The following is a 22,952-nucleotide window of genomic DNA, read 5'->3' on the forward strand; positions in this document are numbered from 1 at the left end:
AAATTATGGTGGCCCAGAAACGGGTGGTCAAGACAGTGCCTCTGCTCCTCCTCGTCACTCGTGATGCTGCTGCAGGCCAGTCACGTGCACTTTTAGGGCCCCATGCGCATGCGGGAATGACATCAGCTGCCTGCACCCGGGCCTAGAGAAGCGCGCAGGCGCGGCAGAGGAGGAGACAGTGCGCACTGCGCACAGGCACCTCCTCCTCCTGAAAGGTTAGGTTGCTCTGCACACACTGGCCCTGTTGGTGTCACCCCATGTGAGGGTGTCACCCGGTGCGGTCCGCACCCCCGCACCCCCATAGTGACGCCGCGGCTAAAACAGTAATAAAGTTGTAATGTATAATTTAAAAAAAATCCCAAAACAAACTGGAAAAATAGAATGCAATTTAATAAAATAACACCAAAATGACAGTCAATGTTGAGGTAGAACTGGACATAGGGGTGATTTGGCGCTGACCATGATGGAGTGCATGTCTGACACATTAGTCAGGTTCGTCCTGGACAAAGATTTTAACTTCTGCCTTTTGTCTTTTAAGTCCCAATTCACTACAGGAGTAGACTTCCAGGGCTTCTCAAGACCTCAAGGGAGATAATTAGAGACTCTTAAGGCGGCTGACATAGACCACCACCTGTCAGTGGTCAACTCAGCAGTTGAAGGAAAGGGGCTCTTGTAGATTGTTGTGTCCCTGTAGCTTGAACAGGTCAGCCTTATGATCCTTGGAGTCCACTTCTTTGACCTGGGTACAAGAGGAAAAGCAAGTTCTGTCTTTCAGGGTCTTCACAGGTCTGAGACAGCAGGTTCAGTCCTCGTATGATCTTCCACAGGTTCATAAAGTGTTCTGAAGGGGGTGCCTAGAGCAACCACATTTACGCCCGGCACAAGCTAATGGGTGGGAATGACCCCTGGGGACGCCCTAACCAATGGGATAAAGGTTCTTGGGGCTAAGCCTGCCCAGTTTGGGCATTTTCAAGATGGCTGAAGTCTTTAACCACACTAAACTTGGACTCCGAGGGCTGGGGGGTGGTGTGTGGGGGGTGTATTATGGTGAGCCTTGTGTCATCCCACATTAAACACTAAAATCCAGTTTTAGGTAGACCCTGTACTCCCCACAAATTCAGAGACAAACTTCTGGTAGAACAAAAGCTGGCTACTCAGCAACCAGACAGTGGATACACACAAAGGTGCTGACAAACGCTGCTCCTGAGGCGGAAAGCCGGGAGAGCGCACCGTTCTTTTAAAATTGTTTCTTTGTGAATTTTTGTGCTTTTAACTGAATTATTCGCTCACCCAAGCCTCTCTCAACTCAAGCGGCCCCTCCGCTGCCCAGAAACCGGCGTGTAAAACGCTTGACAGCGCCTCGGCCGATCGACAGGCCACGCCCCCATCAGAGGCCACGCCCACCGCCCACAGCTTAAAAGAGACGCTGCTCACCAGCCTCAGCCTCTCCACCTGACAAACGCTGCTCCTGAGGCGGAAAGCCGGGAGAGCGCACCGTTCTTTTAAAATTGTTTCTTTGTGAATTTTTGTGCTTTTAACTGAATTATTCGCTCACCCAAGCCTCTCTCAACTCAAGCGGCCCCTCCGCTGCCCAGAAACCGGCGTGTAAAACGCCTGACAGCGCCTCGGCCGATCGACAGGCCACGCCCCCATCAGAGGCCACGCCCACCGCCCACAGCTTAAAAGAGACGCTGCTCACCAGCCTCTCCACCTGACAAACGCTGCTCCTGAGGCGGAAAGCCGGGAGAGCGCACCGTTCTTTTAAAATTGTTTCTTTGTGAATTTTTGTGCTTTTAACTGAATTATTCGCTCACCCAAGCCTCTCTCAACTCAAGCGGCCCCTCCGCTGCCCAGAAACCGGCGTGTAAAACGCTTGACAGCGCCTCGGCCGATCGACAGGCCACGCCCCCATCAGAGGCCACGCCCACCGCCCATTGTCCCACTAACCCATAAGTATGTGCCTCCCCAGGAAGCGCAGCGGACGAGCGCAGCGGGCGCGACGATTGCGCGCCGAAGGCGCGCCTAAGGAAAGCCCGTCTGCGCCCGTCCGCGACCGACCGAGACCAGAGGCCATACACCCTGCCTCTTGCACTCAGTATTCCCGCTCGCAACTCACCAGCCTCCAGGGCAAGTGGACCCCACCGGCTGCTACCTTAGCTCGCATCTCCAACCTAGGGCTATTAACCCCACAGAACACCGTCCATATTAACACCTTGCCTACGTATCTGAACACCAGTCCCCCTATTCGGCACCCAGATGCCCTTCCCCCCACAGCAATATCTGCTATATACTTAAACACAAGATCGGCAGTAAAACATCAGCTCGATCTTTTCACTCTTTTCGATGTTCATAAACCTGACTTACTGTTTCTTACCGAGACTTGGTTCTCGGACAGTTCCCTTCCCTCCCTGCTAGCGATACTCCCCCCGGCCTACTATGCCATTCGAGCTGATCGCTCCTCTGGCAGGCCCGGCGGAGGGGTCGCTTTGATTGCCCGCAAAGAACTCACTTTCCAGCCTCTGGTCTCCCCCTCCATGGGAATCTCAGACTGCCTAGTGGTTCGCTCCTTTTCCTTCACCCCTCCGTTAACTTGTGTCCTGGTGTACAGACCCCGTCCTCCCCTCAAACTTTCCTCCCCTGTTTTCAAGACTTAATGGCAACCCTGGTGGTTAACCACGCCTCCATCTTAGTCCTAGGAGATTTCAACTTCTGGCCTTCCGACCCTGCGGAATGCGCCACGTCCAAGGAGTTCTCAGACTCTCTTGGGTCGCTCAACTTCTCATCAGTTGTTAATGCTCCCACACACAGGTTGGGGCACATCCTGGACCAAATTTGGCAACGTGATTGCCCGGTCAACTCCCTCTCAATTTCCCCATGTTCATGGTCAGATCATTCACTAATCACCTTTTCCCTATCCCCTATTCCACCACCCAAACCTACCGCTGTGAAAAATGTCTGGGTGCGCTCATGGAACCGAGTTGACATCGTAGCCCTATCGTCTCTCCTTTCTTCCTCCAGCCCTGAACTGACTGCACTGCCTTCCTCTGGCCAGGCAGAAGCAATTACTAACTGGCTGCGGGCCGGGTGCGATGCCATCGCCCCGCTTAAACGCATCGCAACCAAACGCCCCAAAAACGCTAATCGCTGGTTTTCAGAGGATTTAAAAAACAAAAAACTCACTCTCCGCCAAGCCGAACGAAAATGGAGACGGAATTACTGCCCAACTGCCAAAAATCGTTATACAGAACTTCTTACCCAGTACAAGACAGCTATACTTGACTCGAAGAAAAATTATTTCTCCTCTAAAATCCAGCTTGCGGAAAATCGGCCTAGAGAAATCTTTTCTATCATCCAGGATCTTGCCTTTTCCGACAGAACATCGCTTAAACCATTACCCTCTCAAACATTATGTGACTCGCTCAATTTCTTTTTCTTGGACAAAATTAACAAAATCAAAAGCAAAATTCCCTCCCCATCCCAGACCTTCACTGACCCCCGCTGCCCTCCAGCCACCGCATATTTGGACTCAATTCCTCCTCTTTCGACCGACTCATTTCTCTCTATTCTCCCGTTGGTCAAGTCCGGCTCCCCGCTGGACCCCTGCCCCGCTTATATATTAAAGCAGATTTACACTCACTGCCCCTCACCACCCTTAGTGCTCTTAAACAGCTCGCTGGCTAAGGGCATTGTTACTCCTGCACTCAAATCGGCTGTGATTGTCCCGATCCTGAAGAAACCTGGTGTGGACCCCTCCGATCCAGTTAACTTCCGTCCAATTTCCCTCTTGCCTTACCTGGCGAAGGTATTGGAACGGCATGTGGTTAAAACCTTGAGCGAGTTCGTGGAAAGTCACGGCGTGTTAGCCCCTAGACAGGCCGGCTTCCGCCCAGCCCACTCAACTGAGTCCGTTATAACATCGGTTCTGGACAATCTCCGACAAGGAATGGATACCAACCAACATCAGGCCCTGATCCTCTTAGATCTCTCCGCCGCATTCGACACGGTGGACCACACCATCTTACTTTCCCGTGTCGAAGCGGCGGGAATCAGAGGAACAGCGCTACTATGGTTATCCTCCTTTCTGAACGGTCGGACTCAAGCGGTTCGTCTGGGAGAGTTCTCTGCAGATTTTCAACCAATTCAGTGTGGTGTTCCCCAGGGCTCCTCTCTGTCCCCTCTCTTGTTTAACCTCTACATTGCCCCCCTCATTTTTGCTTTACAGCGTCTGGAGGTCTCTGTGTACAATTACGCAGACGACCTCCAGCTCATTTTTTCCCTTTCCTCCACCCCTGAGTCTATGTCCAATGTCCAGTCCATTATGACCTTTATTCAGGACTGGATGAACTTCAACCACTTGAAGCTCAACCCCGATAAAACGGAGTTGGTGCTAACGGGTGGTTGCTCCAGTCCCTGGACATCTTCTTTTTGGCCCCCTTCACTTGGCCCCCCTCCCACCCCTGTACCCTCTGTCAAAACCCTTGGATTTAAAATTAATAATCAACTCTCCTTACACTCTCAAGTGTCTGCTGTGGTTTCCTCAGCCTTCCTTTCACTTAGGACCATCCGCAGAGTCTCTCGATTTTTCGCCCCAGAAGCGCTCAAACTAATTCTGTTAGCCATGGTAACATCTCGCCTAGATTATGGTAATATCCTTTACCATGGCATGCCCAACTACCTCTTGAGACGCCTTCAGCTTGTCCAAAACCAGGCTGCTCGGCTGGTCTTTAACCTCTCTAAGTCACATCATGTAACCCCTCTCCTCTCTACCCTGCACTGGCTCCCTGTCCGACAACGAATTTTATTCAAGCTTGGTTGCACCATCTTTAAAGCCCGGACAGGATCTGCCCCCTCCTTCATCAACTCAACCATTCAATCCTACACGCCTTCACGAGACCTTCGATCCGCCTCTCACCACCTTCTCCTAGTTCCCCGTTTTAAACGGAAGAAGTGGGGTGGCTCTAAATTTTCTACCACGGGTCCAGTCTTCTGGAACTCTCTTCCATTGCACCTCAGAACCTGCACCCAGTACCCCCTCTTCCGTAGAGACTTGAAGACCTTCCTCTTCACCCAAGCCTTCCCATCTTAAACGCTCACCTTACCCTCTCTCCGACCTACCAAGTAGCAATTGTCAGTGAGCGCCAAGAAACCGCCAGGTGTACGAGCGCTATACAAATCCCTTCAAATTCAAATTCAAATTCAAAGGGCCTGATTTTGATCTGGGCAACCGGGTTTTTCCATCACAATGGTGACGGATATTCCGTATGCCGAAATGTAAATGTTATAGGATAAAATGGGATTTACATTGCGGGCGGAAGGGATATTCATCACTGTGGTGACAGAGTAACCCATTCGCCGAGATCGAAATCAGGCTCACAGTGTTTTGGCAATCAGTTTCACTTATTTGGAATGTGCCCCAAATGTTATATGTAACACCGTAACAGGCCTGTCAAGCAGGTCTTGACACCAGCAGTTCCCTCCACTATGACGTCAACAAGAGGCCCACTGTGAGGGGAGCTGGTCTGGTTGGGTGCAAAAAAAGGGTGAAGGCCTGGGTGTTAGATAACATTTGGTGCGACAGGAGAGGCCTCTTTGAAGTGTACCAAAGAGCTAGGCACTGCCTCAGGTCATCCTGTCAAGGTGGGGAGGGGAACACCTCCCCACACCCAAGGCCCATTGTCCCTGTTCTGGAAGCAGTTCACAACTCCCAGTGGGGGAGCCCTCAGGAACTAGGTGACAGTTGGAATTCACAGAAAGGCCTGAGAAGTTTTGGGCAGGGAACAGCTACATTTTCTTTAATTGTTAGAGAAAATTGGACTTTACCAATTGGAATTTGTTTAGCTACGAAAAACGGCCCTTTAAATATTTTTCTAGCTACTACCAAACCAAAACTTTCATTATAAGTTGTCATAATGTCATCCAGTACTTTCCTACGGAAGCAGCCAGCCTTGCCAAAGTGAAAATAGCTTTTGGGCTTTTTCACTGCAAGGACGTGTGGGAAACAAAACTTTTAAATGTCCTACTTTTCATTTCCATGGACTCTGCCTTATGGGTGATAAAGTCTACTTAGGGGTGACATTAACATTTAAAAGTAAAGTGATGGGTCACATTTGCAGTTTAAAACTGCACAGCCAGGCTACAATGCTAGACCTGGAGACATGCATTACAGTGCTACTGCAGTGCACCGGTAGCATTTAATTTACAGGCCATGGGTACCATATACATAAGAACTTACAGACAAATGAAATAAACCAATCAGGAGTATACCAATCTTACCATGTTGAAAAGAGGAGAACAAGTACTTTACCACTGGTTAAGAGCCAGCAAAAACTAGGGTTCGGTGATAAAAGGCAAAAATAAAGCAGGACTATCCTACAGAAAGGCCAAGAGTTGGAATCTGTAAGTACAAAGATTGACAAGTAGATTCAGCACAAAGGCATTTTGGTCTGGCTATGATGATTTGTTTGCTGCCACGCCTAAAGTAAATCCTATTTCACTCTACTCTCTTCCCAGTATCTTATCTTACAATGACGTAGGACATTACAATACAATTTAATGTGCTTGGAGAGAAGGCAAGACGTTGTACAGTCCCCCACCCAACCCCATAAGCCCATTTGGAGGAGAGTCTGTATTAAGAAAGAGAGAGGAGAAAAGAAATCGAAGCAGATGTACTTCTTAGAAGGTATGAACATACCTCATGCGCGTGCAATTCTTGTAAAGTCATGGTTATGTTAATGAATCACATACCTACTATGACTCTCAAATGGACCTCCAAAACGTATATAACCCCACCAATTAAAATCACACTGTTTGAACATCTGCCATACGTATTTATTTACAAATATTTACAAATATACAGCATATTAAAAAAATAATTCAGTACAAAAGTACTTGATATATGTTGTTAACAACCATTTCTTTTCTGGATTTAAACATAAGGAAAAGGTGAATTATGCACTAAACTGTTGCCGGTTTGGTTAAAAACATCATATTGGAGAACTGAAGTGGAAGGCCTGTCCATGAGTGAAAGGTTCAAGGTTTGAATAGCACTGGATAGTGGGAAACACTGAAGCACTATTCGATTTGCACCCTGTGGGATGTGGGAAAGTTGGTGTTGGAGTCCACAATGTCTTCTAACAATGATCATTCATTGCTTTCCTAATATTCACTAGTTCTGGCTACAGCACAATTATCTTGCAACAATCTTGGACTGGAAAATCGCTCCAATCCAATCACAGCGCTCCTTGATAATCTGCTTGGGTTGGTGTTGCCTTGGTGGTGACCCAGACTTTTTGAACACAATATTGAATGACAAACTATCGAAAGATAAGTGAGTATAGATTTTCTATACCTAACTCCACATATATGTACCTTGACATTATATCTTCAAGGTGCATAGGTGTGGAGTTAAGAATAGTAAATCTTTACTTCCTCTATATGCACCTACCTTTCCATATTTTGTCCCTTGAAAATCTGTCCACAATATTAGTGTATCATGATATTCCTGGAATCGATATTCCGTAGTACAATCAAGCTCATGCAATTATTCTTTGCAGTGGCATAACTTTAGCACAATAATATCTTAAGGGGGCAAGATTCAGGATATCATGAAAAACATGGCGTAAATGGTGCTAATGTTACTGCCTAACATTTCCGCTTTATTTAGAAGAAGCCCATAGAAGTGGGGGGAATAACTAGCAGAAATATGAATTCCATCGACCATTCCCAAATGTCTCCCCAGCAACTAAGGGTAGCCGGAGAATTTACAAAAGTAACCATGAGAGGCTTAGCGTGGTAAGAGGCCCCAGCTTTCAACTGCAGGTAGGGCCTCTTTATTTTTACACATTTCAACAAGACATGATTAAGGTGTTGTTTGAAACCTGTGCACAAAGAGTACAGCAGTTCAGTAACCAATGAAAAGCGTGTTTTCCCTGTTTGCACATATTTAAAATTGTGTGTAAAACTAGTGGCAATGCAGCATCAGTAAGACAATATTTGTGTCTAACCCCCAATGAGCGCTTAAGTCTACACGATCAAGTAATAAAGTGATTTACAAAGTGCATTCTGTCCCAGACTGAACCATTACCGCCTCCTGTCTGAGAAGACTGGAATGTGTGAGTTAGTTTTAACACAACTTTGGATCAATATGGGATTGTTGCCAGACTGTACCTGGTACAACCTTCGCCAACCACAGGGTGGTGCACTGCTGAAATCTCCTGCCATCCGAATTTGCACTTATATCATAACCAACTCAGTGGTTCAAAGAGTCTGAGAGAACAAAACGTGTAAAAAGTGGTAACAATGCTCAGAAGTTGGCGCGGCAACGGTTTGCAACTTTTACTCTCAATGAAAACACATGGTGCACATTGACATTTGTTGTGAGGTGTTTGTAGTGGTTTTGATCCCGAATTTATCAGTCTGCTCTAAACCACCCAGATATTATTTAGGGTGGAACTAGTGAATAGATTTAAAGCTGTGTGTTTTTATTGATTTGAAAGTGATTGATTTTATGGAGAAAGATTATTAGAAATTGATGCATGGGATAATCTCAGATATTTTCATGTTCTTTAGTATCTTTGTTGTTCTCGGCACATGTATGATACACTGCCACCCAATATTGCAAGGTAAAGTGATCTAGTGTTATTGCTTTTCTCGAAAATTCTTTATTTACTAAAACAAACATTTCACACAGAGGCCTAGTTGTCCTTCATGTTCTCCTCTCATCAGAGCTGCAAGTTCCCTGTCTGACATCACCTTGTCATAACGTGCTAGTCACACAAAAGAAAGACCAGAAATGACCAGAGCAAGATAAAGGGTGACCGATGGAAGGGAGGGAGGACTTGAAAGGTTTATTTTCTTAAACAACACATCTGTAGAAAAGAAAAACGCCAGAAATAAAAAGATTTATCCCGTTTTATATGATATGCTTAGAAAGGGATAGGGTTGGCGACGGGAAGCTCAACCAGCAGGCGTTTTACCCTGAAAAAGAGGGGAAGAGTTTGCGTAAATTGTCCCACATGCACTGACTCGGCCTCATTTCTATCAGCGTTTAGACGCAGGCCCTGCTGGGAACTCTCTATCAGCATTAAAGCCAGTCCTTCTCTGAGCCAAGATATCCAGCACAAAATGATGGAATTAACATGCTCCAGAAAATCCCTAAAACCTTTTTACAAAGAGGTTTTTTTTTTGCAGAGTTTTATATAGCGCGAACTTGACCCAAATCCAATCAGGTATCAGAGCGCTTTACATAGCACCAGTTACGTTATATGAGGACACACATTCATTTTTTGTTAGGAACGGGGAGATTAAGTGATTTGCCCAGAATCACAGGAAGCTCAGCGTCATTACCGAGACTCGAACCTAGTTCCCCAGGTCCAAGGTCGAGCGCCCTAGCCGTTAGGCCAACTCCTCTCCCCAAGTTAGTGGATGGCTAGGCAAACGAGGTTGCCCAAACCACCGTTGTTAATTATTTCATGTGAACACTTTTCACCTTTTGTTTCGCAAGGCATTAAAAACATGGATCTTCACTCCTAATTGCTAGGCCCTTTTCTGTGCTTCCTCCCACTCTATCCGGAACGCCTTGATACCCTTGGGCAAAGTTTGCGCTCTATAAGACTAATATTCATTCATTCATTCAGGGTCAGTTATGCATTTCAGCTAGAGTACACCTAACACAAGTGTTCTAATCGCAGCTGTCTCTAACTTCAGTTCCTGGTTTGCACTGCTTATTGCAAAACTGACATAAATTGGGCCATGATACAGAAAGAGGAAAAAGTGGTTCTAAACAAAAATTGAAAATTAATACTACCAGCAGAAAAATCATGCCTTTTACCATCTATAAAGTTTTGGCAACAGAAAAAGGTTGTTTCCACTACTCAGCTAATGGTACTAATGTCCACCCTCTTGTATAATGAAGAGACTCTTGATAAAGGTTATGTGTTGGGCTAGGGACTTTAGCAGGTTTCCAATACTCCACTGATGGTATTAATGCCCAATTCCTTGCATAATGAGGAGGCTAGCAGTATAAGATAGGTGTTGGGCCAGATAAAGCAGCAGGCATCCATGAGACTTTTGAACCTCTTCCTCTAATGGAGGGCCAGCTGTGATCGGGGTGGCCAGGTCTGATGTAAAGATTATCTATCTCCGGGCAAAGTAGAATTTGCCTCCTGCAATGCTTTCAATAAATTTGAAAAAATATTCAGGCTTTATCAAATAAATTTGTGCTCCTGCCCTCATAAGTGGCATGCTTATTTTATTTATTTATGTATTAAATTTTGTAGCCACCAGTCACAGCTTGCTGATACTTCAGAATGCCTAAAAATAGGGGAAGATAGCAAGGATACCAAACAGGGAACATTCACAGCATCCAAGCTTACTGTATTCCAGTTCTTGAGTTATCCAGTGGGAGAGTAGAGGTGTTCCTTAAAGAAGGCCAAAATAGGCAAATGAACTATCCCATGCTGTAATCAGAAGTTACACGGCTTGGTAATCTTCGGTTAGTATGTATCCTGGTATCTGTTCATAATCTGATCGCCAGTCCACTCAGGAAAACCCTGCTAGAACAGGAGTGGGAACGGAGTGGGGGAACGAAGGCGGGAGCGATAGAGTCCAAAGAAGTGAAAAAAAACTAAGTGGATCGGAGAAAAAAAAGCTAGAAGACTAGGGGTTATTAGGGCATTTTGTGTGGAACAAAAGACCTGAAACAAGAGACACTGATATCATGGATCAATCCCTGTGAAAGGCAGGATAAAGACTGAAGAACACCAGGATTCACTCGTGAAATTTTTAAAAGGTGCAGAAACACAAAAATAAATTGATTATAGAAACATAACATCAGAACTGCTGACCCGAATGAGCTGAATCTTGCTCTATGCATCTGCATCAACTTCTATATTAGTGTACTCAGTGAAATACAGGTAATTATATACTTTAATGCTGTTCCCCTATTTCAAAGCCAGCCACAACTCTAACCTTCGCAGTACAATTCATCCAATAGCACTTCAACTGATCTTAGCTTAGTGCACATCAAGCCAAGATTGTCTCTGAGGTAGTCCATTTTTTACCCTCAATGAGGGATAACATGGCCAAAAAGCTCTGTTGTTGTTTCAAGGCTTTCTTTTGGAAAATGTCCAGTTCTTACATGCAGTATTTCATAATGTGGTTAGCCTGCTTTGGTGCACACCGATATCTGGTAGATAAGCATATGGAGGTTACTGTATTCAGGATCACATAGTTTGGTTATTCAGCAAAGCCGGTATTACAACTCAGGTCTCATGAACCACATACAACAATTCTGCCACTAGGCCACAAGTCTTATTTTTATCTTCTTGTATTGCAGTACTGAGCACTTTTCCAAAATTTTCAAAACGTTAGATGCTCTCCGTTTAAAATCTTACTGTATTAAATTAAAATAAATAATCAAAACAAGAGTTAAGGACTCCATATCTACATCCACCATTGTCATTTTTGGGGGACCTGTCTTCCGTTCACATATCCAACAAGAACAAATCCACAATATTTGGTCCATTTGTTCGATGAGGGGAAGCGGGAAGGCACAGTTTGTGGTTTCATCGGTCCTTTTTACCAGGAAGGCCCGTTTAAGTGATTGACTTAACGGTTTGGAAAATTTGAATATAAAATATGTCTGCAAACCAACAATGTGAGCACTTGTGTGGGTGTTCTGTGTTCACATTACAGGTGGTGGTGTTCTTTAAGTCATTGGAACTAGTTTTTAGGCCCTGCAAGCTTCTGTCCCTGGGCTGGCCTGAGAACTCTATTCCTGGCCAATTGAACGGACTGGCCAATTCAACAGAGAAGACACCAGAATGTGTTATTGGCCTTCTTGAAACCGTTTATGGTTGTCTGTGTGTGCTGCTTCTTGTTCCGTGGTGTCCTGTGCATGCTGACCCATGCGGTTGTTCAAGTCTCGGTAGTGGCTATACAACTGCTCTTCGGCCTCGTAGTCCTCCTCATCCTCAGTGTCGGTGTCATCGTTGTAGAAATGAATGGTAGCTTGTACAGGAAAACTTGACAGCACCTTCTCTCCCGTGTTCCGCAGGTACTCTTGGCACTTCGACTTGGGCATGTAGAGCCTACCAAAAACAAACATCAACATTTTAAAAGGAGGCACCTTAAAATAATCTATAGCAGTCACTGTGTCTGATTCACAACATTCATTGTTGGTTTTGGGTCAAAAATGATGCCCCATTTCCTCACTCTCCTTGGAGCTCAACTGGAGAAGAAATAAAGCGATTTCCATCTAGAATTTCATACGGCATACAAAAATGTGGAATACCTTTCTAAAGTCATTCTAAATCAGGGACCCAAAGGAAAAAGTCACACACAAAGCCAATATGTCTGGTTAGCATTTGAGTCCCAACTAAAACATTAAAAGCAGCTTGCTGCAGTGAAAAAACAAAACACAAAATGTATTGCTTCCAGTATACACTGCTTCTTGGAGATGACAAATGCAGGGCCTGATGTAGCAGAGGGTTTCTCCCTTTTTGTGTCTATGGTAAAATGTGTTAGTACATATGGAACTTAATTTGGGGTGGATCAGACTACTTTTCAGATGTAAAATAGTCCTTCAAGCATTGTGAGCACTCTCTAGGGGCAGAATGATGCACCAAGCAGCCAATAGGACGTAATGTGTATTTTAGAAATCGGTAACAATACGTTTTCAGGTAGCTGAGCGATCAACCCCGCCTTAATAAAAAAAAAAGAGGCACAGGAAAATGAAAAGAGTCCTTTACCCAGGATCACACAGTTTAATCACACATAGGAAGCAGGGCTAGCACTGTGGTTTCCTGGTTTAAAAATCAATAGAATCAACCACCAGCAGGCACAAGATCACACCAAGAGCTTGCAGCAGCCAGCATTTAAACAAGAGATAGGACCCCAAATCCACTTCCTTAATCATCAAACCACCATCTACTCTTCCCCAAAAAGCAAGGATCAACGACAGACTAATCTCTTGAAGAAACAACTGTGGAAAGTGGATAACTCTCTTCAGGCAGAACAGATTCCATCTCGAAAAGGTCTTTGTTCCCAGCTTCAGACCGTTTCTTCTCTCCTCCCCTCCCTAATAGAGCCCTTCCCTTACTGCAGGATCATCACTCCTCCACCCCAAATCTCCCCTCCCACTCTGGTTCCAACAAGAGCAGCTTTCGATGGCCGGGGCCACGGCTTCTAAGTTAATACCCTCTTTCTTCTTCACATTCCAGTCACATGCACATAACTTAACGCAAACATTTAATGGCTCATCATTAAAATATAAAAGTAGCATGGGGGAAAAAAAGGAAAATACAACAGAAAGGAAAACAAATGAAAGTGAAGAAAGGTTGCCGTCCATAATAAAAAAAAAAAGAGCTGAATGTGGGATTGCAGAAAATATGTTTACAATGAACAGTTCACCACCAATGGCCTGGCAATGTTGTGATCTGGAAGGACAGAGGGGATAGATACAAGTGAAGGTTAAAAAAAAAAATCACTCTGTGGTAAACTGCAGATACACCCCCATTTCGGCCCAAAACTACACTCAACAAAAATGGGGGAAAATAAATATATTTATCATTAAAATAAATAAGTACAACTAAAAGTTCATTTGTGGGAAAACTTCGTCAATTCAAAATTAAAAAATCGGATTCGCTATTTGTAATATGTGACAAATAAATTCCCTCTTTTACAAATAAGTGAATTTCGATTTTTCAAAGTGTCAATGAAATTCGCAGAGAAGAAAAACGGAATGCCTGTACCCAGCTTTAGAGATAAGTGCCTTTGATTTCCCAGGGCGGGGAGTGCTTGCCTCGCGGCCTCGTGAAGTGGATTACCTGTGTTCTGGCACCCTTGAGATCGTGAGAGGTGCATTTTGGGTTGGGCCCTGAGGGTCTCGCGCTGTGCGAGACTGGGCACGCGCTCGGTACATTAAGGCCTTACCTGACTGGATGCTGAAAGCCGTGCGCCCCCTTTGATCTCGCGCTGCTTTGATCTCCACCCGAACCGGCCTGTGAGACGAGAACAAGAGACGCCATTAGAAATCCCCTTTGAATATTCAGTAGCAGTGCACGATTATACGAGTAATTACTGGTGCTTCAAGACCTGCAGTGGGGCACAAAACTAACATTTGCAGATTCAGCTGTATGCCAAGGCAGCCTACTGTATGGTCATGGAACACGAGAGAGTAGCAGCGCAGCCAAGAGTGATAGTTAAAGTACTATAATGTTCCCTGGTCCTGACCCTTTGAGGCCCCCACGCTGGATTCAAGAGTTCATTTATGTACATGGAACTTCTCACGCAAAAACAACAGTTGATGGACAGACTGCAGAACAATGTCATACATTCACCCCAGTACAGAGATCTGGGCCTAAATCCATCGTTTTTTTGCTCATCATGCCGTTCCAGTTTGAACCCAGCCATTTGCAAATCAGTTTTGACCCTGTGCCTCATGGGAACAGTCCAGCCCGAGCTGCCAAGCTATGTCTTTCCTGGACTGGAACCAAACATCCTAGGACCGGTTTCGGGGTTTCACCCCTCTTCTCACGTCAAGCAATATAAATCCTGGTGTCTTACACGCCCCAGACGCTGCCACTATGTAAGCATTCATTCGGGTGAGAGGGAAACCGTTGTTCTTTATCGAGTGAAACTCTAAATTGGGACGGCTGACATACCGACATTATAAGTCCACAGCAATTTTTTAAATTTATTTTAATTTAAAAGTTTTACATAGCGCTAGCTCGACCCGTGGGTATCAGAGCGCTTTACATATACACAAGCGATAAAGGTTGCATTACATAGCATGATCTAAGGAAGCAAAAAATATATAAGCAAGAACATAATAATTAGGCAAAACAGTGAGAGAGAAAGGTAGCATTGCATAGCATAATCTAAGGAGGCAAGAAAGATATAAGCAAAAAAAAAACATAATAATTAGGCAAATGGTTCTGGGGATGGAGACAAAAATAAAGTAGGTGGTTGGCATAATCCAGTAACCACCAATCCTTGATGATCAAGTGAGGGGGGAGTCCACTAGGTTATCAGAGCCAGAGTCTAGGTTAGTTGACCTTGGTCGGTAAAGAATTTGTTGAGGAGATGGAGTTTCAAGTCCTTTTGAAGCAGGAGAAGGAGGGGTTGCATCTGAGGTCTCTAGGGAGTGAATTCCACATCATGGGCACATTACCAGAGCAGGATCGACACTGAGTAGTTTTCCATTTCACTCTCGGAGGGATGAGAAGAAGTGAGTTGAGCTTCTCAGCGTTCTGGCTTTTCCTGCTCTTACTAGTTTGTTGTTAAGGTAGTTGGGGGAAGGTGAGTGAAGGGTTTTGTGTGTAATGCAGGTCAGCTTGTAAATACATCTACCTTCCATGGGAAGCCAGTTGAGGGCGTAGAGAGCTGGTGTGATGTGATCAAATCTTTTTACACCAGTAATGAGTCGGGCCGCCATGTTGAGGACTGACCTTAGTGGGGCTAGGTGAGCTCTCGGTGTCCCTGTTAGGATGGCGTTCCCATAGTCCAGTTTGGAGAGGACTAGGGATTGTACTATTGTCTTGAGATCATCTTGGGGAATGAAAGGTTTAATTTTCTTGAGGTGTTTTAGTGAGTAAAGCGCACTTTTTGGAGAGTTTTTGATGTGGTCATTGATAAGTTCTTGTCCAGGGTAATGCCTGGTGACTTAGCCGAGTCGGATAGGACTGGATGATTTATTGTGTCGAATGCCGCAGATAGGTCAATAAGAATGAGGAGACAGGCTTCGCCTTCATCTAACGCTCAATCAATTAGACACGCGCTAATGTTACACTCGGGTAGAGCTTGGAAGCCCAGGTTGGGCAGACGCGCTCTATCAATGCTTCAAACATAAACTTATACATCAACATGTTGGCGCAAGGTTATTATAACTAACACATGCACTTTTTTGTGTCTTACTAGCAGGCCTGGAAATAGGCAGACTAGTGGTAGGCAAAGTTGGTTCTCCGACGTCATCAATAACAATGTTTATTTGTAGAAATATTTTCATGAAGCTTTAAAAAAATAGGAGTCGGGAGGTATCCACCGCATCCTTATGCAAGTTATTGTCTCTATCCACATACATCTCCTGAACACACCACTATATGTCTTGAACACGTATGCACGGCTGAAGAAGCCAGGTCCCTAGCCGGGTCAAGGAAAATAGTATGCACTGAGCAGTGTTTGTAGAAGGCATGAGTAGTAGCCTCAGTGGCTGCTAAAAAGTGCTCTCCAACAGGTGTGGGTCTTGATACAGGTGAGGAAGGTACCCTCCCGGAAACATCATAAAACAGACTCTGGTCTGTGGCACAATCCTCGCGATCAGGAGGTCAAGGTAGGTGAAACAGAATCCTGTGCGACTATACGAAAGGCAAAACAGGGTAAAGCTACACAAATATGGTAACATAACTCGGACCTCAAATGGACCAGATAGGTTTGGAAAAAAACAGTTCAACACCAAGGCAGCAATGAGAGATAATAAAGAAAATGCAACGGTCAGTAGGCATTTAGTGGGATTTGCCTGCTATGACAATATATATTCATATTAAAAAATATATAATATAAAAAAAGTTTTGTTATATACAGTCCGTTTACACACAGCATAAATGAGTATGTCTGAACATGTAACTATCATATGCAGTACATATGCAATAGATGCAGATACATAGGGATTTATTCCTTGTACATCACTATTAATCTAATCACTACAATGCTGATATACAACTAGTATGCACATTGTTAGATCTAGATATGTGGGTATGTCTATATACATGTATATATTTTATTGTAGGTATTGCAAAAAGGGGAAAAATAAAAAACAAATTAAAATTAATCTATATATCACAATAAATATATGTCTTTGGCATTACATTTATATGTACGTCATAGTAAATAATAAATACATCTTATTTACATAACCTATAGGTGGAGTATGTGTAATTGGCTTTATGCTTCTTTCTGTGGAAACACATATATGTCACAGTATGTAAATTTGATTATAAGGGTAGGTACCTGTAAGAGTATTACAATAGGTTCAGATATCAAGAAATGACCACAATTCTCTCTTTCTCTCTCTCTAATTTATACAAACACACACATTTTGTGGTCGCAAGAACATGAGCAACTGTAACTTCTGCCTTGCCGAGGGATCGGATGAATGCGACCCGCCACCTACACTTAAGGGGACGGAGATGCTGCTGCCAATCGGCGGTCCAAGATTGCTTGGATAGGCGCTGGCACTGTCCCTACGCCTTCAGTCTTGGTGCCTGTGGATTGGGTTGGCTGGAAGTTGGGGACCCAAGGTTGTTTTATTGCCAGTATTTTCGCTGAGTTCACCTCCTGCAACGCGGTATGAATCAACACGCTGCATTATGGGGCAGGTAGTCTTGACATTTGGCTGCTGTTATGTTTCGCAGGCTCAAGCGGCGCAGTTGAGCCCTTCACCATTGGGAAAGGAGGAGCCTATTTAAAAGATCTGTCAGATGACTCAGCATCGAACTGTGGCATTTGAAAAAGGCACACAGCTGAAACCGGTCATGCCGTCCAGCTTTCTGAATAAAGCAACCATTCATACCCTGCTGTGTCCTCTGCTCTGCTCTTTTGGGAGGAGAAAGTTTGGTGATATATGCAGCGTGCAGCTCGTGGTGCGCAACAGAGGACCCTTCCGTTTTGTGGTCGCAAGAACATGAGCAACTGTAACTTTTGACTTGCCGAGGGATCGGATGATTGCGACCCGCCGCCTACACTTCAGGGGACGGAGATGCTGCTGCCAATCGGCGGTCCAAGATTGCTTGGATAGGCGCTGGCACTGTCCCTACGCCTTCAGCCTTGGTGCCTGTGGATTGGGTTGGCTGGAAGTTGGGGACCCAAGGTTGTTTTATTACCAGTATTTTCGCTGAGTTCACCTCCTGCAACGCGGTATGAACCAACACGCTGCATTATGGGGCAGGTAGTCTTGACATTTGGCTGCTGTTACGTTTTGCAGGCTCAAGCGGCGCAGGTTAGCCCTTCACCATTGGGAAAGGAGGAGCCTATTTAAGACATCTGTCAGGTGACTCAGCATCGAACTGTGGCATTTGAAAAAGGCGCACAGCCGAAACCGGTAATGCCGTCCAGCTTTCTGAATAAAGCAACCATTCATACCCCGCTGTGTCCTCTGTTCTGCTCTTTTGGGAGGAGAAAGTTTGGTGATATATATATATATATATATATATATATATATATATATATATATCTTTATATATGCATGTGTGTACATAGAGATGACAATATGCTTGACAGGATAGATAGTTGAGGTTGTCATTATACATGTGTCCTTCTACATGGAACTATGCTTTCAGTTATAAGCAGATACAATATTACAGGGGGAGGGGAAGAAATAAAATAATAACCACAATATACAAGTGTATATCAGATCATTTAAATATGTTCCTTCTATGTACATATGGGTGTGTATGTATAGAGGGATTTATGCCTTCTACTAAAACTTTACTAAGTATTATGTGTTTATATGTACATATCTGCATGCATATCGCTACATATTTAGATGTGTAATTGTGTCTCTATACAAGTATAGATTCGTTTCAGGAATTGGGAGGGAAAAAACCCCAATATATTTTACCACAACAACAAAAAAATCATATTCCCTTCAACCTTTGTCCCATTCCTCCTCTCTCCGACTCATCCTTAGCCTTTCTAACTACTATGAACTCCCAAAAATCCTTTTTAAACTTCCCCATCCTTTTTAGCCAATTCACCCAACTAACAGGAGCACATGCCTACTATTCCGAATAATAATGTAAAACTTCCCTTTTCCTAATCCACCCCCATTATTCTATCCAACTCAAAACATTACTAAACGCACAAGAACACGAGAGCCCAAACTTAAACTTACCACAAGTATTACATGAGGAAAAAAGGAAAAACATATTCCTAATAGACTATTTAACTATAATCTTGGGGGGTTTAAGAGTAGCGTACTACTCGCTGCAAAGTGCTTCAATGACTCATCAGGGGTAGTACGTGCTATATAAATTCAATTTACATTTACAGTGTTCATGAAGAATCTAGTATTCCCACTTTAGCGAAACAGTAACAAAACTTAAATCCAAACGCCAGAGTGCTTTCCGGGATGTGGGCCCAAGTGAAGGGAGCCATTGAACTTTCTCTGACTTCCAGGACCAATACATAAGTTTTACTCTAGTAAACGGAGGGCCAGTGAGGTAAAACTACACATCAACTTAAGTGGTTATACCTGTAAGTAACTCTTATTCTAGTATTGTATGCTCAGGCATACAACATCTCACACCTTACACTCCAGTAGTGAGTAGATTTTCCTGTACTTTATAGTCTGGTGTTTTGGACTAGGGAGATAATATCTCTTGACAACTACCTCCAGTTGGCAACTGTTTATCATGAACTAAGTTTTTAGAATGGCCTACAGGCAGTATTAGCTGCCTCATCAGTCTTATCAGTACAAAAACATAAATAAATAAAAAAAAATACTTATATAGATACATAGAGGGTCTTTGTGTCTGTCACTCCCAACAATTTGTCTGTTCAATTGTCCTTCACAGTTTCTCCCACCCACCCACATACAGCATGGGGTCAGCCCACTACAGCCATTAGTTATCTTGCACTGTGGGTGAGAGCATTTAGCTTGATTAAATGTGCAACTCTGCCTAAAAAGAAGTGCAATTCAGTGTCAAGGCTGCTGTGCCAGTACTATTGTCAATGCTTTTATTATTTACCCTTTTTTTATTTGTTTTTTAGTTTTCCTCGTGTGTTTAAACTGAGGGGCATATTTACAAGTCCATATCGTCACAGGAGCATCACTATTTTTGACGCTCCGGTGAGATAGCGCCATTTTCAGTATTTACAAGGTGGCGCTAAGCCACTTAGCGTGGCTTAATGCCACTTTGTAAATATGCCCCTTTCCGCCGGAGACTGCGGCAAAAGTGAATGCAATGGGTGTTGCTGAGGGCGTTCTACCACAACACCCATTGCTTTTTGACGCTGCCCCAGATTTACAAGGAGGTGTAACTCTGTGACAGCACCAGAAATTAACACCATGCAAAAGCAGGTGTTAGAATGGCGCACAACGAGGAATGCTTTTATTTCTCCTCGTTTTTGCTTTTTCTATGTGTGCTGCAAAATGCAGCACACATAGAAAGAGCAGAAAGCCATAAATGATTGTTTATGTGCAGGAAGGTGTCCCTTCCTGCACATAAACAATCATTCCCTGCAACGAAAGCACTGGTGGAAGGGTCAGTGCATTGGCACTAGGAAGCGAATATTAGCGCCAGCACTAGGGAAAACACACGGATGCGTTGGATTGTAGTAAATACCGCACATCCCTGTGTTTTGAAAATCTTGGAGCGTGGCGCTGCCAAATTTGGCGCAGCTCCGTGCTCCGACATTTCCTGGTAAATATGCCCCTATGTCTTCGGGCTACAGTAATTCAAAGCAAATTATATCTTTTGCTTGTGCCGTTAAGGATCATTTTGCTGTGCTTTCTTACGAAGCACTCCTACTGTTCTTTTCAAATTATATGAAATTAGTAATTTTTATTTAAAATTCTACTTGCAAGCATGTGGCCAAAAAATGTAGGCAGGGGCATGTTTCCTTTTCTTTTTACGTGGTAAATGCATGCAATCACAAATTACTAACGCACCAGCTTCCCGAGGCCAAACCTATTGTCTTTGCCAATGCTTGTTCTCTAATGTCTTGGGCCAGCGAGATTTCATCGCACACGTCCAACTTGAGTTGTTTATCTTATACATTAGCCGCACTGTAGCGTCTGCGGCCCGGTGAGATAGCATCGTCCAGCGTGCCCTGCAGGAAACTGCAGCATGAACTCATCTCGACTCCGTCACGAGCGCCTCGACAACACTTCCGGCCTCGCGGGAAAGTGCAAGAAAAGAATGTCCATGCGGCCAGTCGGGCCCTCGGGAGAGCTCTCTGGAGCGCCTTCAGGTTTAAGTGCATCGCCCAGAGAGCGAGAGTGCTGTGCACTGAGTGACGGGCTGCGTTAGGGGACATTTCAATGGAGGGCTTCAAATGATGCTTCCTTCCACACCGGAGTGAAGACAGGGCCTTCCGTGCAGGGGTGAAGGTCACTTTCACCAGCAGCTCTCACCAGCGCCACCCATTGTTTTTGGTACAGGGTGACCTCCTTCCTCAAGGTCATTTCAGGCACTGTTTCCAGTCCTGAACGTTTCACCTGCAAATCACTGATTTCTAGTGTGTAGGTCTAATCAGTTCAATGGAAGCAAAACAAAAGCCAGAATGTATTTATCTATCACACAAAAGTCCAAGACTGGAAGCGGTATCCGTAATGATCTGGGTGGGTGCATGTAGTCATCCTAGCCTACAGGCAACAGGCACCTTATCCATCGTTTCACCAGTCGGAAAAGAGGGGCATTGCATAAAAATGTGTTCCAGTGGTCATTTGGCCACTGAAACTCAACTGGTATAAAAGAGACCAGCTCGTAAAACACAGGCATGGTGTTGCACTTCTGGGACACATGTGGCATGGTGAGATTTCATCACACCAAATAATAATCCAACCAAGGAAATCATTCTGCGAATAGCCTTTGGACAAAAGATCTTATAAGTGAGTTAAACATATTTTCTATGAAAATCGGCAGTGCTGATCTAAAGTTAAATGCTGTAATTAAAACGGAGAACAACAAAAGAGAACAAACCAAGCGAAGCAAAACAAAATATAGTAAAACAATAGTTCAAAGAGGCCAGACAAAACACTATTCGCTGAATGATTCCCTTGTTTTCAATATTGTTTGTTTTTATTTACTTATACCAAAGCTCACAGGGGGCTATTGGGTTGTCCTTATTAAGTTATGCATACATGGCGCTTGCGCAGGGCTTGCGAAATGTCTTGTAATGAAAAAAAAATCTTGAAAGGGGCTTAAAGCCCACTTATTACTTACCTTTACTGACCATTGGTTGGCTCCCACGCCACTCTTGTTTCCTTTCTTCCTGTTGGTCACTGCCTCCTCCTACCTACAGCTTCCTGCTCGCTTTACGTCTTCATCCTTGCTATGGAGCTTGCTTCCGGCGGCCAATGTCCTTCCACTGTCCGCGCACTTGTAGCATACTTTATTTTTATTTTTTTACTTTCCAGCATCTGCATTCTGCTCGTTGCTTGCCGTCCCTACCACCACCTCACTTCAGTCGCTACATGCCCCTTCCCTGAATGCCCCTTCCCAGTCGCTATTGGCCTGTCCCTCCCACCATCTCAATGCCACTACTGTATGCCCCTTCCCCACCCCATCGCTAGTCATAGCTTGTTTTATATAGCTCAAAGTCGACTGGAAGGACTTGGAGCACTTTACATGAGCGCTAGTTACATTACACAGGGAGACATTAATTTTTACATGCACGGGGAGATTAAGTGATTTGCCTAGAATCACAGGATGTTGAGCCGGAGCCGAGACTCAAACCGGATTCCCCAGCTCCCCAGCTCCAGGTCCGCTGTAATGCTCAGTGTTGAAGCTGCTACACTTTGACACGCTGGTAACTGCAATGGGCATTTGTTAAAGAATATAAATTGCATTTTAAGTATAGGGAAAATAATTTTAACTTGTTTGTACGTGCATAGCTTAAAGTAAAAAAGCATTGGCATAGCCAATAGGTCTCGCCTTTGGAGCCTTATAAGTATTTAGTTATGCAGCACAATATCATTCCAGCAACAACATCAACTGTTGCATGGCTAAACACTTATAAGGTCCCAAAGGCGAGACCTATTGGCTATGCCAATGCTTGTTTGAAAAGTGCTGTAAGCCATGCTGTATAGCAGCGGATCTGCTGTGCAACATGACTGAAAGCTTTTTTTTTTAAAGTAATATGATGCGGTCAAACACTTTTTTCAACGATGCTGGACACACTACTTAAAAGCATGACTAAAACACATTGAAAAAGCCAAATAGCTCTTCTCA

General features: G+C 44.3%; 1 protein-coding gene across 2 annotated transcripts in view; it reads right to left on the reverse strand.

Annotated features, from left to right (window-relative positions):
- Positions 1-6,806: 6,806 nt before the first annotated feature.
- RIPPLY3 (ripply transcriptional repressor 3) overlaps positions 6,807-22,952 on the reverse strand; it is a 30,671-nt gene continuing 14,525 nt past the window's right edge. For both annotated transcript variants that reach the window (XM_085621282.1, XM_085621283.1), the window contains exons 3-4: positions 13,933-14,000; positions 6,807-12,089 (exon numbers count right to left, since the gene is read on the reverse strand). In XM_085621282.1, coding sequence (XP_085477408.1) covers positions 11,828-12,089; positions 13,933-14,000 — 330 coding nt within the window. In that variant the 3' untranslated portion in view covers positions 6,807-11,827. The remainder of the gene's footprint in view (positions 12,090-13,932; positions 14,001-22,952) is intronic.

The sequence above is a fragment of the Triturus cristatus genome, chromosome 8, assembly GCF_964204655.1.
Source record: "Triturus cristatus chromosome 8, aTriCri1.1, whole genome shotgun sequence".
Lineage (NCBI taxonomy): Eukaryota > Metazoa > Chordata > Amphibia > Caudata > Salamandridae > Triturus > Triturus cristatus.